Here is a 21,879-nt window from a genome sequence, read left to right on the forward strand (position 1 = left end):
CCTCCTGCTCACTACCTTTTCTCCACCACAAAAGGGTGCTGCCATGTGACCTTGGGCTCCTCTGTGCAACGAGGAGTTTGCTCAGATGGCTGAGACTCCTCCAGCTTCGAGAGCTATGGTTCTACAGTTTAGCTCCAAGGCCCAACTGCAGCCCTTGAGCAGATGTGGAGACCAAGCCTCTGCCTCTGCATCGCTATCATCTCAGAAAGAGGCAAGCAAGTAAGCTCCTGTCCCTCCAGAGGTCACAGAAGAAGCCCCAAGACAGGCTGGGGAGGTTTCTGGGCATAGTGAGGCAGCCCCAGGACTCACGGTGGAAGAGCTTGGAATTGGCCCGGGGGGCTGGGAGACTTGAGAACAGTCACCCCAAATTCTGCACAAGGGGAGCCACCCTTGTGGCTCCATGTGAAGAGCCCCTCCCTCAGAGGGAGCTGCGAGGGGCTAGTGATGTTCCTGCCTTTCTTGCCCTACCCCCCGGACTTCTCATCAATGACGAGGCCACTGCCTTACTATTAAAATGCTTGAAAAGCCGACAGATTGTTGGTCTGCCCTGTGCTGGGCACCGCTTCCATGAACACAGCCCCCTCCAGCCCCAGGGGAGGGTCCTCTGCCAGGGAGGCGGGACTGGGGCCCATGTCGGGCTCTGGGTCACGGTCACCCACACCCGCTCCACCCTCGGCACCTCCTGGTTTTGCCAGCTTTCAAAACGGCTGCCAAACAGGACACGAGGCCCCGTTTGAGGCAGTGCCTTCTTACTTCAGGTCTCACTGTCCAAACGCTCGGTCAACAGGCCCCCACCCCCAAGGGTGAGCCCTGAGGGAAGGGTCAGGGAGGACAGGGGCAGGGGCCTCTGGACAACTGACTGGAAACTCAACACCAGCCCAGCTGGCTCCGGGAGGGGCTGGGGACCAGGCCAGGAGTGGGCCGCATGGGCAGAGGGCGGGCATCAGAGGGCCTGGTGGAAGGTTCAGAAATAGAGAAGAAGCTCAGTGTGAAAGGAGATGCCAAGAGAAAAAATGCAAAAGGGGACGGGAGGTGATGGGGAAAGGGTCCAGCCTGTGAGTCCGGCTGCTCTGATGCATTTACAGCCCCAAGAAACCTTATAAGGTTCCCTGGCAGTTATGAACCAGGAAGGGGGAACGCAAACAGCTGCAAGAGCCATGTGGAGACACCGCACACCCCCCCCCTGCCCCCCGCAAGGATGTTGGCGGGTCAGCCAGGAGCAGGGATGCCCAGCAAGGAAAGGCCTCCAGAGCCATGTGCCAGCCCCCATCCGCAGCATCTTACCTGGGGGTCCCACAGTCGCGTGAGGTTTGGGTACAGGTAGAACTGAATTCCTTGAGCTGCCCCTGGCAGCGTCACTCCTCGAATTAACAGGACCACCAGCATGAGGTAAGGAAACGTGGCTGTGAAGTATACCACCTAGCCAAGAGGCAGATGAGACCGGGAACTTGTGAGTTAGGAAGGAGAGGGCTGGAGACCCAGCAGCGGGGGCAGGAGCTATGACCCCATGGAAGAGGTCAAGGGAGCTCCCCTCCCACCCCCTCTTGCTCATCCCGCAGCTGTTCAGGTCCATAGGCCTCTGTCTGCAGCCATAACCTCCTGCCCGCCCCGCTTCCCTCCGGCCCCACCCTGGTCCACATACCCAGCAAATATTTGTTGAGTGACTGAATAAACTTAAACACACTCCCAACAAGGGTGCTTAGAACTGTGGCAGGGTCACCAGGTATGAAAAGATCTGTAACACATGACCCCTGTGTTCACAGAGCTTACAAGCTTAGCACAACCAGGCAACCAGATTAGGAAGGAAGCCTGGTCGGAGGCCTCCAGGGCAAGAGTCCAGAAGAGTGGGGCATGCCCTCTGAGGCCTCATACGTATCCTCCAGGGCAGAGAGCTCCCCATGCTCTCGGGTTGGCTGAGAATTGTGTGGAGATTAATAGTCTTAATGGAATTCTTCTCCTAAAAGAATTGATGTGTGAAATGCCACGCACTGTGTTCAGTTTGTGATGTGCCCACACATGTGGTCTATTTCAAGATCAGATTCCTCGCCAAGTGTCCTTCCTGCTTCTCTGTCTCTCTCTGTGTCTCTCTCTGTCTCTGTCTCTCTCTCCTCCATTTCATTTCCCCAGATAACAGAAGGACATGTGATTGAATCCAGGAGAGGCACAGAATCAAGGAAGGGAGTGACACAAAATCTCTGTGGGGTCATTCCCCCCCATCCCTGACTAGGCACAACCAGAGGAACCCCTGAGTGACTGAGCCCCTGGCAAGGGCAGGAGGTCCAGAGAAGGGAGGGTCTGGGAGTTCTCAACACAGACCTTGCCCGTGGACTTGACCCCCTTCCAGATGCAGAAGTAGCAGATAACCCAGGCGAGCAGGAGACACAGGGCCAGCTCCCAGCGCAGGGCCCCCAGATGCTGGATGCCATCCGAGATCTTCAGGACGCGCCTCCTGGGGAGAGAAGGTTAAGGTGGCTCCACTTTGGCTGCTGCTCCGGCGTGTGCTGGCAGCGGAGCCCCGCCAGCTCTTGTCCAAAGGCTTGTCAGCTCCTTCACTCAGATCCACGAGGCTCTCCTTCCTTTGCCCAGAGTTGGGGATGGACAGACAGAGGCAAAAACAAACTGTTCCCTGGGAAGCTTGTTCTGGAAGGTAGAGCACCAACTGAACCCAGAGAATGGGCGCCAACATATTTCCTCAACCAGAGTGGCAGCATGATTTGATATCAGGAATCACGCCTTCGGTGAAGGTCAGCATTCAGGGAAGGGGCAGACAGAGGCAACGTATATGAGGCTGAGCAGAGGGGGTGGGCCCCTGGGGGAGGGAAGGGAGGCCCAGCCCGAGGGAGCCTGGGAAACACACGTTAACCGCAAAGACAGACGCATCGGAAGAAAGCCACATGGGTGACAGGGCCACCAGAGGAGAAGCAGAAATTTCTCCCTCCATCCACAGAGTGACCACAGTATAAGCCTGTCCCCACGCCCTCCTCTCCAACACACCACCCACACTGGGGTGGGGAAAACGCCACTTACTCCCAGAACTCGATGACAGGAGAGGTGGCGTTCTCGGAAGTCACATTCAGGGAGCCGTTGGTCCTCTGGAACTCCACGCAGTGCTCTGCCCGAGGGTCGCAGAGGTGGGGGAGGGGGGGAGGCGAGAGAAAGATCACTGACCAGTACTGGACATGACTGGAGAGTGGGGTGAAACTGGAGGAGAAGGGGCAGCAAGGGATCTGGGCTGAACTTGTCTACACAAAACAAACTTAGAATAAAACATGAGCAAAGCACCTCATAACCTCAACAACCCCACTGCATCCTCTCCCACGTTTTCACGGCAGTGGGGGTGGGGGGTAGTATGTGCACGTGTTTGGGTTCCCGCTCTCACTGAAGCACAATCAGACAGCATCTGGAAAGATGCTTTGCATGCCATCTGCTTCAAATGTGCAAATATTTGTGGCCACTGTCCTGGGTAAAGCCAGGCCCTTTGAGGAGCGATAAGGAAGCATCCTGGGGAAGGGATGCAGAGGCCGGTGGCTAAGAGTGCAGGTCCAGGTCCAAACACCCTGGCTTGAGTCCTGCCCTCCCCCCCCCACCCCCCGGGTACTCACTGTGTGGCTCTTTAAGCCTCAACTTCTGTCATCTCTAAACGGATGTGGGAAGATTCCTGGGTAGGGGCTGATAAGGGGCTTCAATGAAAACGACACTGTATAGTGCTCCTGAACTAGTGGCTCTGAATGATCCGTCTACAATTCTGCAGTTTCACAAAGAGGGTTCATGTCCTCCTTTACATTTTACTAGGACAGAGTCCTGGGAAATATGAAGACAGAGCGTGTTTTCCCCACTGCACACACGAGAAAGCGGATCTTCTTAGAAACAGCCCGTCATCGCTGGTCTGTGACTGGGTGAGGGCTAGGACCCAGTCCCGAAAATTGTGTATATTCTACCTTCAAGATATCTGGAATCCGACCCTGCCTGCTACGGGGACTCCACCACCTGGTGTAGGTAGCCACAGCTCCCAGCTGGACGATGGGCCCGGTTTCCGATCTGGCCTCCCTGGTTGCATCTCCAGAGAGCAGCCAGAGCGGTTTCAATCAAATGTCAGTCATCCCGGAGCCGGAGGGAGGGACCTAGCGCCGCCGAGGAGCAATGAGTTGGCTCCCATGTCCCTTTCTCCCTGTCTTTTCCCTCTTTTTCCTTTTAAAAATGTTGCCCTGCCCCTTCTTTTCAGTTTGTTTTTATTCTGTTTTGTTTATACAAGGGATTCTATATAAAGAACTGACTTCCCACGTTCAAGTGGTTTTTTTCCTCGGTTTTTGCCCTATTGAAGATAACTTCAGAAAATCCCTTCCCCAGTCATGAGAATGTACTGTGCTTTCTTTTCCACAATGGAAACACTTATTTATAGTCATCAAAATAGGGAATAAATAACACTTGTGAAACCTGAAAAAAAAAATCTATCATGTCACGACCTACATCATGTCCCAGTTCAAGGTCCTCCAGAGGTTTCCTTATCCCACTCAGAGAAAGAAGTTCCAACCTCACTGTCACCTCCATGGTCCTACCCTGTCACCTCCAACCTCGTCCTCCGCTGCCTCCACTCACCTGCTCCAGCCACAACCCTGCTGCTCCTCAGATGCCACCCACCTAGTGTCTGCCCTCGGCTCTCCCTTGGCCTTCAGAGCACAACCCAAGTGTCACCTTCTCAGAGAGGCTGTCCCTGACAACCCAACCGAAAATTACACCCCTAGTCCCACATCCCCAATCTCTCTTCTCACAGCAGCTCTCCCAGCAGGACACACAGGATGCGCTTATCTGGTCCGAGGTGTGTCTTCCGCCACTAAAGTGAAAGCCCCTCGAGGGCAGGGCACTCCGTTTCTACACGGCCGCATCCCCCATGCTTGGAACAGAGCCCAGTGTGGCCAGAGCTCCAGACACGGCTGCTGGATGAGAGGCCAGAGGACTCCCCTCTTCTTCAAAGCCAGTTGCTCTGCTTGAAGCCTCAGCACATGAGGAAGGCACTGTTTCATCTGGACAGGACAGGATGTCCTGTGCTACTCAAGACACTGAGGTCTGAGGAAAGCCAGACTCACCAGGAGAAATGCCCAAATGACATGAAGCCAAAGCCCCCGGTATTGAATTTACCTCAAAAGTATCTGAGAGCACCCCCCAGTCAGCCCAAGGGCACACAGGCCCGATAGCGCCCTGAGGTGAAGACCTGAGCACCAGAAATGCACAGAAATTCTACAAAAGGAAATGCACTGAGAGCTGGTTGTCAGGGGGGATTTGGGTGCACAGAGAAGAAAGAGAGAGAAAGAGAGAGAAGAAGGGAGAGAGCAAAGGGGAGGGAGGGAGGAAGAGAGGAAAGAGGAAGGGAAAAAGAGGGATAGAAGGAAGAAAAACATAATAAAGAAAATATTAGAATACAACAGATTTTTTTTTTTTGGTCTTTTTAGGGCTGCACCCACAGCATATGGAAGTTCCCAGGCTAGGGGCTGAATCTGAGCTGCAGCTGCTGGCCTACACCTTAGCCACAGCTACTCGGGATCCGTGTCACATCTGTCACAGAGCAATGCTGGATCCCTGACCCACTGAGTAAGGCCAGGGATCGAACCCACATCCTCATGGATACTAGGAGGGTTCATTTCCACTGAGCCATGACAGGAACACTGAAATAGATTTTTTAAACTTGATTCATTTCAGGAATGTTTTTGAGAGCTCGTGATACAGCCACACAGGGCTTGGCGCAAAGGCTTTAGAAAGAAGACATCTTTTCTGGCATCAAGATCTCACTGAACTCAAGAAAACCAGACCAACAAACAGAGGGAAAGTGAGGTGAGCACCACCAGAAGGCCCCAGGGTCAGTGCAGGCACCAGCAGACACACGGAAGAAGAGCCTAGGGAATCTGGAGGTGATGGGGAGGGACCTCCAAGATTTGACTTTTCGGTTGACCCGCAGTGTGAGGGAAGTGGTGGCAGAGATCTGCCTGGAAAGAGAGCAAAAACTTTGAGGGTGACGGGGGCCTTGAGCACCAGGACAAACACAGAAAAAATGTGCTTCTCTGGCAAGTAAAGGGTTCCCACTCCCACTCAGAACTGAGTAACTGATCTGAACAGGAAACAGTCCGTTACAGCACAGGTAGGCCTCGCTGAGAGGCATGAGAGATGCCAGGACCATGGGAGCAAAAGGCAGCACTGAGGACGCAGACAGGGCAGCGCTACCTGCACCATCCGGGGGATGAACCACAGGTGGCTGTTTACATGAAGTGAATTAACTGAAATAAAAACCTGGAGTTCCCATAGTGGCTCAGTGGCTAAGGAGCAGGGGCACACGCACACGTGAGCCATGGTGTAGGTCAAAGACACAGCTCGTATCTGGTGTTGCTGTGGCTGTGGTGTAGGCCAGCAGCTGTAGCTCCGATTCGACCCCTAGCCTGGGATCCTCCATGTGCCATAGGTGCGGCCCTAAAAAGACCAAAAAAAAAATTTTTTTAATTAAATTAAAATTTAAAAATTCAGATTCTTACACATACTAGCCACACTTATATCCCCAGTAACCATGTGTAGAGAGTGACTGCCAGAAAGTACAAGGGACATTTTATCACCACATCTAGTTCTTTTGCACAGCACTACCTTAGGTGTTTTTCATTTTTATTTTGAATTTAATTTTTACTTTCAATTCATTAGACTCAGTAGTTCGCTTGAGGCTCTTGCCTTAAAAGTGAATCACTGGAGAAAATTAATTGCTATTAGACAACATAGTGATGACACACAAAAGAGCTGACCCCTAACTCTAGATGAATGGGGAGTTGGAAAGGCTTGAAATAGTATCAGAAAGAAGACATGAGGAACAAATAAATGAAAAACCCCATATATACACGTGTCAAACTAACCCTATGTCAAATCGAAATGCATAAAGGGCTAAACTGCATAAAAAGAAGTCGGTTCCAACTTTCACACGACATGAATTCCTAATACATTGATTGAACCCATGATTTTTTTTCAAAAGGCTGTGACGTTTTGCCTATGATGCTGGGGCATTCTCGCTCTTACCTTTGGTACAAAGTCTCCACATCCGAGTGAAGGGTGGGGCCTGGGTGCCAGGAGTGGGGATGGGGTCACCGCAGCAGAGCAGGGGCACACGCACTCCCGGAGGGGACCTCACCTGTGTTCCAGTGGTGGCGGCAGCTCCCCCAGGGCAGGTCGACAGTGAAGCTGCTGAAGAGGTAGAAGAGGGCCCAGGCCAGGACGACAATGTAGTAGACGTTGAGGAGGACCACGATCATCTGGGAGGCGTAGCCGATGCCTGGGGGTGGGGGCGGGGCAGCAGGCTGGGCTGGGGGAGGGGCAAGGTTCACACGCCCCGCCCACCCCTGCTTAGGACAGGGGATGCTCCTTGGTCAGGGTCCTGAAACAGGGAGTGTGGGGACTGCCCCCAGCCCCCCAGCCCCCCCTCCCCCGCCGGCTCTCCACTCCTGCTGCACAGTCCTGGCTTCCTGGGCACGCGCATCTGTACTGATGCTGAAAGTCCACTGATTCCCAGCTAGTTTACAGTGTGTGAGACTAACCGTGAGATTCTAAGAGCTCACGTTCCCTGGCACTGGTCTAATCTATTCCTGAAACATAAAAACACACGTTCAAAGCAGGAAGAGACAGTTCACATAGGAGCACGTAGACATAGGGGACAAACATCCTCAAAACACATTCATCCTCCCTGATAACTGGAGGGGTGCAAAATGAAACATGGGTCAGGTGCCATTCTGCATCTGCAACACAGGTGAAAATTTTCACAAATGCTGTAACTCAGTGATGTCCAAACTTGTTCACATATTAGAATTCCCGGGGGATATTTTTAAAATTTCAAAGCCCAGACCAGACCCCAGACCCAATTAAATCACAATCTCTGGGGGTGGAGAACAGGCCTCAGGATGTTTTGAAGGTCCCGGGGTAATTCCAGAGTGCAGACAAGTTTGGGAAACAGGGATATAATTAGACCTATTAAAGATCGGGGGTGGGGGGAGATGCTTACTCAAGTCTTAGTGACTTGTACGTCAGTATAACGCTTCCATAAGACAATTTAATAAGCTGGATCAAGGGACATCAACAAGTTGTCCATTTGATCCCATGATTCTAAGCCTGGGAATTTACCTCAAAGAAATAATTCCCCCAAAGTGGAGGGAAATGCTGCCTCTACAGACATACATGATAGCAGAACATAACAATTTTATAAGTAATTGAAAATAAGCAAAAAGCCCACAACAGAGAATTGGTAAGTTATGATATACCATTTGATGGAAGTGTATTCCATCAAAGGATTATCGTGCAGGAGTTCCCGTCATGCCTCGGTGGTTAACGAACCTGACAATTAGCCATGAGGTTTCGGTTTTGATTCCGAAACCGAAAGCCTCACTCAGTGGGTTAAGGATCTGGCATTGCCGTGAGCTGTGGTGTAGGTCACAGATGCAGCTTGGATCCCACGTGGCTGTGGCTGTGGCTGTAGGCTGGCAGCTGTAGCTCCGATTCGACCCCTAGCCTGGGAACCTCCATATGCCGCTGAAGCTGCCCTACAAAAGGCAAAAAAAAAAGGGGAGTTCCCGTCGTGGCGCAGTGGTTAACGAATCTGACTAGGAACCATGAGGTTGCAGGTTCGGTCCCTGCCCTTGCTCAGTGGGTTAACAATCCGGCGTTGCCGTGAGCTGTGGTGTAGGTTGCAAATGCGGCTCGGATCCCGCATTGCTGTGGCTCTGGCGTAGGCTGGTGGCTGCAGCTCCGATTCAACCCCTAGCCTGGGAACCTCCATATGCCGCGGGAGCGGCCCAAGAAACAAGAAATAGCAACAACAACAACAACAACAACAAAAAGACAAAAAAAAGGCAAAAAAAAGACAAAAAAAAGGATTATTGTGCAGAAAATGGAAAATAACACTAACTAAAAAAAGAAACAGAATCTGTGTATATTTCATATTAATAGATATGTAAACTTTATAGGGAAGGAGAGAGAATACTCTCCAAGCTGGAAACAACTCACATGTTCTTCCATGGGTAAATGGTTAAATAAACCATGGCACATTCATCCACACCATGGAATACTGCTCAGTAATAACAAAGAATGAACTAGTGATACAAGGTCAGTCTGGGTGCTTCTCAAAATGTCATTAGGCTGAGTGAAAAAGCCAATTTCAAAAGGTCACATACCACATGAGTCCCTTTTTTTTTTTTTTTTTTTGGCCATGCTCACAGCATGTGGAGGTTCCTGGGCCAGGGATCAAACCCACACCATATCAGTGACAATGCCAGATCCTTAAACCACTGACCCACCAGGGAACTCCTAAGATTCTCTTTATAAATGCTTTAGAATTGATTAAATGTGCTTTGACAATCACATTATTTTTACACCCTTCAAAATACACATAGCTAAATAGCTTTGCATTCTATTTGTTGGCTAAAGCCCTTGCCCCACCCCCATCCCCGTCTTCCCCTCCTTCCTCGGAGAGGCCCAGTGATTAGTCCGGTGCTGGGGCCACAGGTGGAGGATTTAAGTTAGACACAGAGCCTTATCTCAGTCCACACTGCTGACAACCCACCCCATTATTCCAAATAAGGATTATAAGCATGAGTGCAGAAACCATGGAGTCAGGCCCAGAGCCACTCACCCTCAAAGAGGGGGCAGATCTTCCGCCAGGCTGTGATGCCCCCCTGGCTGGTGTATTGGCCCAGCGCTGTCTCCAAGAGGAAGACGGGGATGCCGCAGGTGAAGAGGAAGATGAGGTAGGGGATGAAGAAGGCACCTGTGGGTGGGAAACAGGCTGGCTGTTACCTGTCACTAGCCTCCTCATGGGCCACATTCATCTCTTCCCACTACTGCCCAATGCTTCCCGCCAGAAAAGCCTCGGGGAAGCGGGGACCGTGCAAAATTGCAGGGGACATCCATCTGGAACCATGACAGAGGTCAAGCATCACCAAGTTACTTGAGACTTAGCCAGTCCCTTTCTTCACTCTGAAGTTGCAGTCGAGACTTGCCAAGATTTGCTCCCCATCAAGTTCGGTTACTGCCTAAACAACACATAACGTGTGGCAACATAAGAAGCTCATGGAAGAGCAGATATCAGGAGCATGAACACGGCCCACAATCTATCATTTTTGTCAAGGCAGTGATTGCTCTTAATGCTAGAGAGGGATTTGGGCAGACTGGAATGAATAATCCTTTCTGCTTCTGTTGTCACACGCACTGGCTGGGACCAGTCTACTGATGGCAGAAATGTTGGCATTTTCTCCATCATAGGCTTCTCTCTGGTGGCAAAGGGGACAGGGGCCTTCACAGAATAGAGTGAGTGCCAGAGAGGAGAGACGTGCACAGTGGGAGACTCAAATATCGGCAGAGGGTCCCCCACAAGCTTGAGACCGAATGCTGGTCAGCGTGTGAAGAAACCACCCAAGGAAGGAAAAGAAGCAAAGAGAAGGAGCTTAATGGTGCTCACACAGGGCTGGGAGCATTCCAAACATTTAAAGTGGAAATGACACCAGTGCTATACAAACTCTTCCAGAAAATTTAAAAGATATTCTTTCTAATTCATTCTTTTTTTTTTTTGTCTTTTTGTCTTTTCTAGGGCCACACCGGAGGCATATGGAGGTTCCCAGGCTAGGGGTCTAATTGGAGCTACAGCCACTGGCCTATGCCAGAGCCACAGCAACGCAGGATCCAACGCAGGATCCAAGCCTTCGACCTACACCACAGCTCACAGCAACGCCAGATCCTTAACCCGCTGAGCGAGGCCAGGGATCAAATCCAAAACCTCATGGTTCCTAGTCGGATTCGTTAACCACTGAGCCACGACGGGAACTCCCATTTCTTATGAAGCCAGCATTAGCCTGATAACAAAAGCAGACAAAGACCTTATAAGAAAACTATAGATCAAACTTTCATGAACATAGACGCAAAATTCTAAACAAAATTTTAGCATCTCAAATCCAATGATACACTACATAGTGAGGTTTGTTCCAGAAATAGAAAGTTGTTCTAACATTCAAGAAGTCAATCGGTATAATGGAAAAAAATAAAATAAATAAATAAATAATAAAAATCATTATAAAAAATAAATCGATCAGTGTTTCATATTAATGTTTAAAAAGAAAAAGCATGTAATCACTTCAGTAAATGCAGAAAGGGTGTTTGACCAAATATAAGAGCCATTTCTGATAAAAATTTTCAGTAAGTGATGAATAGAAGGGACCTCCCTCAATCTGATAAAGGGCATCTGCAGTACATCTAATAGTGAAAGACTGCTTAACCCTAAGATCAAGAACAAGACAAGGGTGTTTAGTCTTACCATTTCTAGTCAATTTCCATCAATATTGATTCTCATCAAGGCTATAAGAAAAAAAAAAAGTAAAAGCTACAGAGATTAGAAAAGAAGAAATAGAACTGTCTCCCTTGCAAATGATAAGATAGCCTCTGTAGAAAATCCTTTGGAGGAGTTCCTGTTGTAGCTTAGTGGGTTAAGAACCCAACATAGTGTCCGTGAGGATGCAGTTTCGATCCCTAGACTTGCTTGGATCCTGCGTTGCTGTGGCTGTGATATAGGCCAGCAGCTACAGTTCCGATTCCACCCCTAGCCTGGGAACCTCCATATGCCGCAGGTGTGGCCTTACAAAGAAAAAAGAAAAAGAAAAGAAAGAAAGAAAAGAAAAACGAAAGAGGAAAGGAATCCACACCCTGGGAGAACAGCCAAGACAGAGGGAGAACCTCAAAGCCTCAGAGAAAAGCACTGCAGCTGGACCGGGGAGGGCGAAGCCGAGAGGAGGGCACAGCCAAGAGAGCTGCACAGACCATCGGCACCACTGCCCAGGACACCACAGCCTGAGACCCTCCGGGGCGGGGGCTGGGCGCTGAGACTCGGGCTTCGGGGGTCAGTTCTGGGGAGAGGACTAGGGCTGGCCGTGTGGGGACAGCTTGAGGGGCTGGGGAGCCAAGAGAGTGCGGGAGGAGGCCTGGGCCTGCAGGACAGGCAAGGCGCCATCGCTGGGGAGGGTGAGAGCAGGAGGGTAGAACCATCACAGAAACGTCTTTCTCCGTGAAGAAGCCAAGGAGAAACAGCATGGGCTCTCTGGCGGCAGGATGCCTCTTGCCAAGGCTGTGGGGGCGGCTGCAAACCGCCTCAGCCGGCTTGGCCTCCTAGGGTGGGTGTGCCCCGCCACTGTTAAAGGACCTGCCAACAGGCACCACTGCAGCCCCAGTCACCTCAGGGGTCACCGCTGAGCCAGGAGGGCTCTGCAGCCAAGCACCACCCACTGCTCTCAGGGAATGCACCTGCCAAAGGCTCTGGATGCCACCCCACCTCCCTGAGGGTCACTGCCACTGCACAGCGCCCTGCAACCAGGAGCAGCCTGTGCCCTCACCTTCCCATGGGTCCTCACCACTGTCAAGGGCCAGTAACCAGGTACACCCCCCTGGAAGCACACACAGACTGTACACCTGCACACCCCCTATCAAGGGAATAACAGCAAGCATCCAAATCAAAAGCAGCCCTCACGCTAAAAAAAAGTGTAATCCTTCACCAACTACCCAGGGGTGCTCTCACATATAAATAGCCCTCCAAGGCTACAGTAGATAATTGTTTTCCCTAAATTCACACAATAAGAAAAATATAAGCAATATGAAGAAGCACAAGAACCATTCCCAGTTAAAAGAACAGGAGAATTCCTCTGAAGGAGCAACCAATGAAACAGACCACTGCAGTCTAACAGACACCGAGATCAAAAAGGAGGTAATGAAATACTGAAGGAATTAAGAGCAGATATGAACAGTAATGCAGATTCCTTTAGAAAGGACCTAGAAACTATAACTAGGAAATTTATTTGAGGAGATGCGAGCTGAGTTAAAGGCACTGAAGAGCAGAATGAGTAATGCAGAGGAACAAATAAGTGACTTGGAAGATAGAATAACGGAAATCACCCAACCTGGACAGCAGACAGAAAACCAAATGAAAAAAAAACATGAAAGCAATATAAAAGATCTATGGGATAATATAAACTGGGCCAGTTTGCACATAACAGGAGTTGGTGAAGGAGAAGAAAAAGAAAAAGGGGTTCCCATGGTGGTGCAGTAGAAATGAATCCTACTAGTAACCATAAGGATGCAGATTCGATCCTTGGCCTTGCTCAGTGGGTTAAGGATCTGGCGTTGCTGTGAGCTGTGGTGTAGGTTGGAGACGCGGCTCAGATCTGGCATTGCTGTGGCTGTGGCATAAGCCAGTGGCTATAGCTCTGATTCAGCCTGTAGCCTGGGAACTTCTATATGCCTTGGGCATGGCCTTAAAAAGCAAAAAAAAAAGATTTAAAAAGGACTGACCGTGTATTGGTGATGATGTGGAAAAGCTGGCATTCACATACACTGCTGGTAGGAATGTAACATGGTACAACCATTTCAGAAAAGTGTTTGGTGGTTTATTTAAAAAGTTAAAAGTACACCTACCATATAATCCTGTCGTTTCGGTCTTAAATGTTTACCCAAAGGAAATGAAAGGGTATGTTTATACATAGACTTGCACACAAATGTTCTTAGCAGTTTCCTCTCTAATAACTAAAACTTGGAAACAACCCAAATGTCTATCACCAGGAGAATAGATAAACAGCATTTTTTTTTTCTTTTTTAGGCATACCTGAGGCACATGTAAGTCCCCAGCTTAGGGTCAAAATCTGAGCTACACCTGCTCGCCACAGCCACAGCAACACCAGATCCTTAACCCACTGAATGAGGCCAGGGATCAAACCCACATCCTCATGGACACTATGTCAGGTTCTTAACCCGCTGAGTCACAATGGGAACTCCTAGGAGAATAGATAAATTGTAGTACATCCATATAATGGAATACTACCCAGCAATAACAAGAAAGGAACTCCTGAGACATGAAAAAATATGGATGAATCTCCAAGTAATTGTGCTGAGTGAAAGAAGCCAAGTAAAGAAAAGCACATGCTGTATGATTCCATTTATAGAAAACCCTAAGAAATGCAAACTAACGTATCGTGACAGAAAATAGGCATGGAAACGACTGAAGTGTCCGTCAACAGACACATGGATAAAGACAGAGCTCTCTATATAACGAAATATTATTCAGTCATAAAAAAGAAGGAAAGCCTGCATTTTGCTAAAATATGGATGAACCTAAGGGCATTACGTTACATGAAATAGTCAGACAATGAAGATAACTACTGTGTATTCTCATTTATATGTAGAATCTAAACAGAGTCAGATTCATAGAGGCAGAGAGTGAATGGTGGTTGCCAGGGTCTGGGGGTGAGAGAAATGGGGAGATGATGGTGAAAGGGAACAAACTTCATTATAAGATGAAAATTTTCTGGGGACGCGATGTGTAGCATAGTGATTAGGGTGAACTATGCCGTATCATATACTTGAAAGTTCTTAAGAGAGTAGATCTTAAAAGTTATCACCACTAAAAAAAAAAAAAAGAGTAATCAGGAGTTCCCGTCGTGGCGCAGTGGTTAACGAATCCGACTAGGAACCATGAAGTTGCGGGTTCGGTCCCTGCCCTTGCTCGGTGGGTTGATGATCCGGTGTTGCCGTGAGCTGTGGTGTAGGTTGCAGACGCGGCTCGGATCCTGCATTGCTGTGGCTCTGGTGTAGGCCAGTGGCTATAGCTCCGATTGGACCCCTAGCCTGGGAACTCCATATGCCGCAAGAGCAGCCCAAGAAAATGGCAAAAAGACAAAAAAAAAAAAAAAGAGTAATCAAATGAAGGAATGGGGTTGTTGACTAACCTTACTTGTGGCAATCCTTTCACAGTATATATATGTACTAAATCATATTTTACACCTAAAACTTACTATCAATAATATATCAGTAAAGCTGAAAGGTAGTTATTTGCTTGTTTTTTTTTGTTTGTTTGTTTGTTTGTTTGCTTTGTAGGGCTGCACCCGCAGCACATGGAGGTTCTCAGGCTAGGGGTCGGATCAGATGCCACAGCCACAGCAACTCGGGATCTGAGCAGCATCTGTGACCTACACCACAGCTCACAGCAACGCTGGATCCTTAATCCACTGAGCGAGGCTAGGGATGGAACCTGCAACCGCATGGTTCCTAGTTAGATCCGTTTCCACTGTGCCGTGACAGGAACTCCTGAAAGGTAGCTATTTAAAAAACAAAAAAACAAACAGGCTTAGGGTTGCACTGGGATGGGGTAGCAGAGGTTGGAGGTGGGAGAGACGGGCAGGAGGAAATTTGCGGGGGGCTGATGGATAAGTTCATTCTCTTGATGATGGTGGTGGTTTCAGGGGTATGTACCTATGTCAAAACGTATCACACTGTACACTTTAAATGTGTGCACTTTACTGTAAGCTGATTACACCCTAACAAAATTGCTAAAACAAAAGTTAGAGGGAACAGAGCTCCCCAGCCCTTCGCCCTCCAAGTCTCTGGCTAGCAGTCCACGCGTCCGGAATTCAGGCAATGAGGGAAATGCTCGATGACTGAGAGCAAAGCAAGATCGTAAACCTGTCCTTGAAATAAGGGTGTAATCAATCCAAAACTTGTAGGGTAGGGAGAAGCCAGTAGCTGATATGAACAGTCCCTGCTGAGAGTGGAGACCTTGCAGGAACAGGACAGAGGGCAGAGAGGAGAGTGTTCAGCCAGCTTGAGCCCCTCCTCCCCATCTCTCCACTACCTCTTTCCCAATAAACCAAGCCAATGTTTAACCCACTGGCTCTGGTGGTCAGTCCACTCCCTTCTCCTCCTCTGCCTTCTTGAGCAACTGGGCAGCCATCCATAAGGGACAAGGTCCACACCTACCAGGCAGAGCCACAGGTTCCAAAGTGGGGAGAGGGTTAGGGAAGGGATGGAGCCCAAGAAGGACCCAGGTGCCCCCGGAGAGTCCTCTTTCCCCACCCAAGCTCCCATCACCACCGCTAAAAGATGGAGCCAGTCCTGGAGATGGAAGATGGAGTCAGTTACCTGCTTCCGCTCAAGGCCCCCATTTCACCTCCTTCCCCAAATTCCAAAATGTCCTGGCATTTTCCCCCCATGGGATGGGAGAGACCACACACCCATCCTAGAAAGGAATCGTTCCGCTGGCCACCCTTCTCCAAAGGCCCATATTCTGTGGTGTCACCTGAAACGGTCCAGGTGACCTTTTTAAAACATAAATTGGGAGGTCCCTTGTGGTGAAGTGGGTTAAGGATCCGGAGTTGTCACTGCAGCAGCTCAGGTCACTGCTATGGTATGGGTTTGCTCTCTGGCCCCAGGAACTTCCGCTTGCTGCTGGTGTGGCCTAAATTAATTAATCAATTGATTTTAATTAATTTATGTATAAAGATAAAAATTGGTAACATTCCACACAAGCAACACAGCAGTGAGCATACATGAATATTTACATGAATACATGCTGTAATCAATACAGAGAGCGCTGAATAAATAACCAAAAATGGCAATCGATTGTCACATACCAGTAAAATAACCATTACTCTTATGTGAAGGCACCTGCTCCTTTGTTCCTTTTCATCCTTTGATATCTAGGAACAGCCTCAAGGCAAACCAGTGCTCTCTGCCACCCTTTCCAGGGTGCCCTGCGCTCTCTCCCTGATGCCTGGAGCCGGGGTTTACAGCTGCGGCCCTCCACCCACGGCCCTCCCCCCTCTACCATCCCAATTTCTGAGAGGTCCAGCTGTGGAATGTGCTGTTGTCACCCCCCATGGGGTTCCAGCCCCAGGTCTCCCGGGGGTGGAGGAATTCAGGCTGGGGACAGCTGGAGCTGGAGTGGTTAGGGCTTAAGGTCCAGGTTCTGGAGGAGCCACGACCCAGGTGTGCATGAGGGAAGACCAGAAGGAGGGCGGGCTTGGGGGAGCGAGGAAGAAGGGGGCCTGCCCCCTTACAGGGGTCTCCAGCGGGTAGTACATGGCTGGCAGAAGACGGATGCTCAACACCGGTGACCTCTGCCCCTGGTACAGCAGCCTGGACTTAGAGGCCACAGACAGGACTGTTGGGCGAAGATCTGGTTGTCTGGGCTGAGACTGGAGGCAAACCACTGGCACTTCCTCCTGCAGCGCTGAACCCTGTTCCTAAAACCCTCTCCCGCTACCTTCCCTCTGGGGGTATCCAGAGGCGCCTCATCCCCACAGCCACAGCTTTTCCTGGACAGGCCCTGGTGGAGGATCCTGTCTGCTTTTCCCTCCAGGGAGCTGAGGGTGGAGGGGAAGTAACAGCAACCTGCATCTTCTTCCGAATCATCACCAGCCGTGAGGCCCGTCCCCACCACCGCTGCACCCACGGGCCCGCCATTCCCACTGCGCAGCAAGTCCACCCAGGAGAACGGACACAGAAGGGAGGCGCATCACCCATTCCTGAGTTTTGCCCCAATCACCCGTACTTCCTATTTCCAATCCACCCCCCCACCCCGGCCCATCTTAACCCTCTGCAGCAGGCCTTGTCCCAGCACTGGAACTGCTGTCACACGGTCACCAACAATACCGGGGCTGCTAAATCCAACAAGTGTCTCTCACTTGTCACCTTGCTCTGCCTGGCTGCAGCCCCAGAGGTGGTCACCTCCCTCCTCCCTGGTGTCACTGATGAGCTCGCCTTCTCAACACATGGGTCTCCTGGTTTTCATCCTGCCTTACTGGTTTCTCCTCCGCCACCACTTCTGCGTGTTCCTCCTCTTCTCCCAGGCCCTCTGAGGCCCTTGCTCTCTTGTACCATCAGAAGCTGATGACTCTCCAGCTTCCCCCTCCAGCCCAGGCTTCCTCACAGGCTCTGGGGCCCCACATGAAACTTCCCCCTTTGCACCTGCACTGGGGTCTCTAACAGAAACCTCAACTCCACATTCCCAGTCTTCCCCCAGAATCAGCTCCTTGGCTGGCCATCCACACCCCCGTCCACAAGAAGTCCTCCCATCAAGGGACTCAGGCTAAAATCCTTGGCTCGCCTAGCAGGGGAGGCGATGAGCAGGCTGGATTCTGCATGCCTCATGGAGTTCAGGGAGCTGGAGCGGTTCCGGCTGAAGGCCTGGACTCTGGAGCAGCCAGGCCCCAGGTTGTAGGGTAGAGCCAATGGTTATGAGAGAAAGAAGGCAGCCAAGGATGACTCCAAGAGTCTCCGCCTCCTTCCTGCTGCTCCTGCCCTTCCTCCCCTGTGATCAGTTCTCAACATGGCAGCCAGAGAGATGATGTTAGAACATAAGGTCCTGCCGCTCTGTTCAAACCCTGCCTGACCCCCGTCCCTGGAGTAAAGCCAGAGTCTCAGGGTGGCTGACAAGCACCTGCGTGACCTGCCTCCCCTAAGAGATCCCTCCAATGAGCCAGCCAGAGAAGCTAAGAAAGTCTGCTCTGTTTACAGATGTATCACAACAGTGCAGAATAATTCCTTGCAGGTGGCAGGTCGAAAGTAAGTGTCGGAGTCAGGGCTTGGTTGCCCTGACCGTGGAAGCCATGGGGGGAGGCAGGTGCTCAGGGCGGGTTGGCCACAAGCCCTGGACAGCAGAGAGGGTGCTTACCCAGGAGGGGACTAAGGCAGGCACCCCACCCACCCATCTCCGGATGGATGCTGCTTTTATTTTTTCACTTTTTTTTTTTTCTTTTTTGGCCACCCCACAGCATATGGAGTTCCTGGACCAGGGATCAGATCTGAGCCACGGTTGTGACCTATGCTGCAGCAACAATGCCAGATCCTTAACCCACTGTGCCAGGCCAGGGATTGAACCTGCATCGCCAGGGATTGAACCTGCATCGCAGTGCTGCAGAGACACCACAGCGGAAGATCTGATGCTGATTTTCGATGGGCTTCTTCATATCACTTTCTCAGCTTCCCTGGCTTGGAACTAGAGTTTAGCCGTTGACCTGTTCCTCTGTCATATTCTCGCCTCAGCCCCGTCCCTGCTCTGGGACTCACTTCCAATCAGAGCTACCAAATGTTAAGGCTGGAAGGAACCAAAGAAGACACCACTTATATGTTTAGTTTGGGTGACTCATGCCCTTCAGAGCAAACCTGGGCATCGGCCTCCAGCCCCAGAGCCCCTCAGACCCCTCCCTCCAGCTGCTGTTGTCTGTCAGGCAGAGGAGAGGCAGCCTGAGGCCTGGTGCCCATCAGGAAAGACACTGGGGCAGTGACATAAGGACTAAGGCACACACCCAGGACCCCTGAAATTGGCTCACTCTCCACGGGACCCGCGTGCTGGGGGAGCGGGCTCTGCCCAGGGAGGGGGCAGCCATCCTCCTGCCTCCGATTCCCCAACAAGCGCCACATGAAGAACCCAGGGCAGCGGCGGACACTCTTGTTCCCAGCCTGCATTTTCCCTGAGACACAGCCCTGCGTCGCCAGGCCGCACAAACCTGCGCAGAGCTCCCTGGGTAGAGCTTAGATGCAGCCCTGTTGGACACCTCACTGGACAGGGTGACCCCTGCCCCTGCTCCCCTTCCCTCCACCTCAGCCCAGTGGTTGGCATGGACCTGGGATGCCTGTGTCCCACCTCTTCGTGCCACTTGTACTACTTCCCAGGCCGGCCTCACCCAATTCCAGAGAGGCTTGGGGAAAGCTCCTAATCTTGCTGCCGTGTGAGGCGCTAAGCTGGTTACTGTGTTCCAGACTCTGAGCTCCAAGTCCCGGTTGAGCACCCCCCCCCCTGCCCCCATCTCCTCCCCGACCAGCCCCACCTCTCCACCCTCAGGCCTCGAGTCCAGGGCCAGGTCGGGGCCTCCCACTTCCCTCACAAGGCCACTGAGCAAAGTCCTGCAGCTTCAGGCTGCTGGCCAGAGAGCCCTGGGGGAGACACCGACACGCCATCCCCTCCCCTCTGGAAAAATACAAATTAACTTCCAACCCCAGGGCAAAGCACCAGTTGCCAACAGTCCTGAGAATAAGACTGTATGCTCAGAGCATCTGTTCTGCGCCCATCCTCCCTCCTCCACCCTACGTCCTAGGCTTTCTCTCCCCACATGTGGAGGGGCCGATGCCCCCGAAGAGGGTGCCCATGCGGTTCCCACTCCCTCAGCTTTTCCCGTAACCTCCCTCTGCGTTGCCCCTCCCCTCCTCCAGCCCAGGCTGCAGCCTCGCCTCAAAGCCAGATCCGGGAGCCCACCCCACAAGCTTTACCCCCCACCCCAGCCCATGGCTCAGGGCCTGGGAATCCCTCGCCGGCCCCCTCCCCACAGAGACCTCGGTCCCTGAAAGTGAGTCCCTGGTGGGAAAGTGACCGGCATTGTCGTGGGGCAGCAGAGTCACTGCAGGGCCTGGATTGGAAGAGGATGAGAGGACAGTAAAGGCTCAGAGTCCACGCTCCACCCCCCTCCATTTTCAGTGGGAAAATTTAAAGGAAGAGCCACTGGTACCAAGGGTGATACACGGTGGGGATATTGAAGAGCAGGGCAAGACAGGAAGCTACGGCTAGGTCGCCTCGAGACCACAGGACAGTCGGGTGCCAACATCACCTTCAACACGGCTACTGCTCATTAGGCCCTTTGCACACGTGACCTCTAATCCTTACAATGACCTTGAAGGGCAGGTATAACTCCCTCAGTCTATGGCATTCACCCAAGCTCTGAGGCCTTGCTCACGTTTACAGAGTAAGGAAAAGAGCCAGAAAACAAACTCCCATCCACCTGGTTCCCAGCACATAAGTGTATTTCTCTGATGCCACAAGAGGGACCCCTGGGGAAGTCACACCCTCTGCCTGGTCTCTCTCCCGAGGTGTCCTGAACAACTTCTAAGTGTCTTTCCAACTCCAGCATTCTTGGCGCCTCTTCCACTCCCCCAGGGCGGTAAGTGCAAGAGATGGAGACTGTCTTCCAAGGGCGGGGAAGGGGGGCGTCTCTCACCTCCCCCGTTTTTGTAGCAGAGGTAGGGGAACCTCCAGATGTTGCCCAGCCCAATGATTTCCCCGGCCACGGACAGCACGAACTCCATCTTGTTGGTCCACTGGCCCCGCTCCAGGGTGCCATCCTCCTCCGCCTTTTCCATGCCTGGGTATACTGGTCTTGTCTCTCCATTACTGGTTGTGCCTGAAACCCTGCTATCCATTCCACCTGGAAAACAAGCCGGGCCCTCTGTTACTGCTGGGAACCCTGGAAGGAAAGCCTCCCCCTTCCCGCACCAGCAAATTCCCCAGGGAATAGTCCTCAGCATCTCTTGCTGGTAAAGGCTGACCCAAAGTAAAAAGGGGCAGAAGATCTAAACAGACATTTCTCCAAAGAAGACATACAGATGGCACATGAAAAAGATATTCAACATCACCAATTATTAGAGAAGTGCAAGTCTTGTTGATAAAGCCTGGGTAAGAGCTGCTGAGAATATAAATTCCTTCCCCGTGTCGGGAAGAAAACCCTGACCTTGAGGCACAGGCCCTGCTTCCATCCAAAATCTCCCTCAGGTAGGGCTTATGGACATGGGGAGTTCATGTGTCTAGTTCTCCCTGCCACCCCACAGACAGCCTCGTCTGTATCAGCATGTGTGGTTTCTCTACTCCACATACCCTTCAGTTGAAAGGACAGGATTTTTCCATATTTTCATAGCCACCAGTTTCCCTTCTGGGAATTTATCCTAAGGAATTTTTTTGTGACTGTGATGCTCATTGTTTGTAACAGCAAAAAAAAAAAAAAAAAAAAGGAAGTACATACACGTTAAAAAATGGAAAATAGGTTAATAAATTATGGCACATACAGTGGAATATTATATAATCTTTGAAAAGATGAAAAGATAAACCTGTGCTACAGAAGACAGGGTAATGAAATGAAAAGGTGTTCACAATATGTGAAGCGAAAACAGTTACAAAATAGCACATATGATGTGATTATGAGAGGAAAATAACTTCTAAAGCATTTGTGTGCATAAAGATTAGGATATCCGCCAAAATGTTTCTCTCTCAATGGACGGCTTATAGGAATATTTTCC

At 50.9% G+C, this 21,879-nt stretch overlaps 1 protein-coding gene across 2 annotated transcripts in view; it reads right to left on the reverse strand.

Moving 5' to 3' along the window:
* SLC6A13 (solute carrier family 6 member 13) overlaps window positions 1-21,164 on the reverse strand; it is a 35,226-nt gene extending 14,062 nt beyond the window's left edge. The window contains exons 1-7 of one of the 2 annotated variants that reach the window (XM_047787848.1): window positions 20,889-21,164; window positions 20,808-20,856; window positions 9,644-9,778; window positions 7,157-7,297; window positions 3,028-3,112; window positions 2,317-2,449; window positions 1,285-1,419 (exon numbers count right to left, since the gene is read on the reverse strand). In XM_047787848.1, the coding sequence (XP_047643804.1) occupies window positions 1,285-1,419; window positions 2,317-2,449; window positions 3,028-3,112; window positions 7,157-7,297; window positions 9,644-9,778; window positions 20,808-20,856; window positions 20,889-20,978 (768 nt within the window). In that variant the 5' untranslated portion in view covers window positions 20,979-21,164. Of the gene's footprint in view, window positions 1-1,284; window positions 1,420-2,316; window positions 2,450-3,027; window positions 3,113-7,156; window positions 7,298-9,643; window positions 9,779-20,807 lie in introns of both variants that reach the window. The other variant, XM_047787847.1, reaches the window with a different exon arrangement.
* Window positions 21,165-21,879: the final 715 nt, after the last annotated feature.

This window comes from Phacochoerus africanus, chromosome 7 (assembly GCF_016906955.1).
Source record: "Phacochoerus africanus isolate WHEZ1 chromosome 7, ROS_Pafr_v1, whole genome shotgun sequence".
Taxonomy (NCBI): domain Eukaryota; kingdom Metazoa; phylum Chordata; class Mammalia; order Artiodactyla; family Suidae; genus Phacochoerus; species Phacochoerus africanus.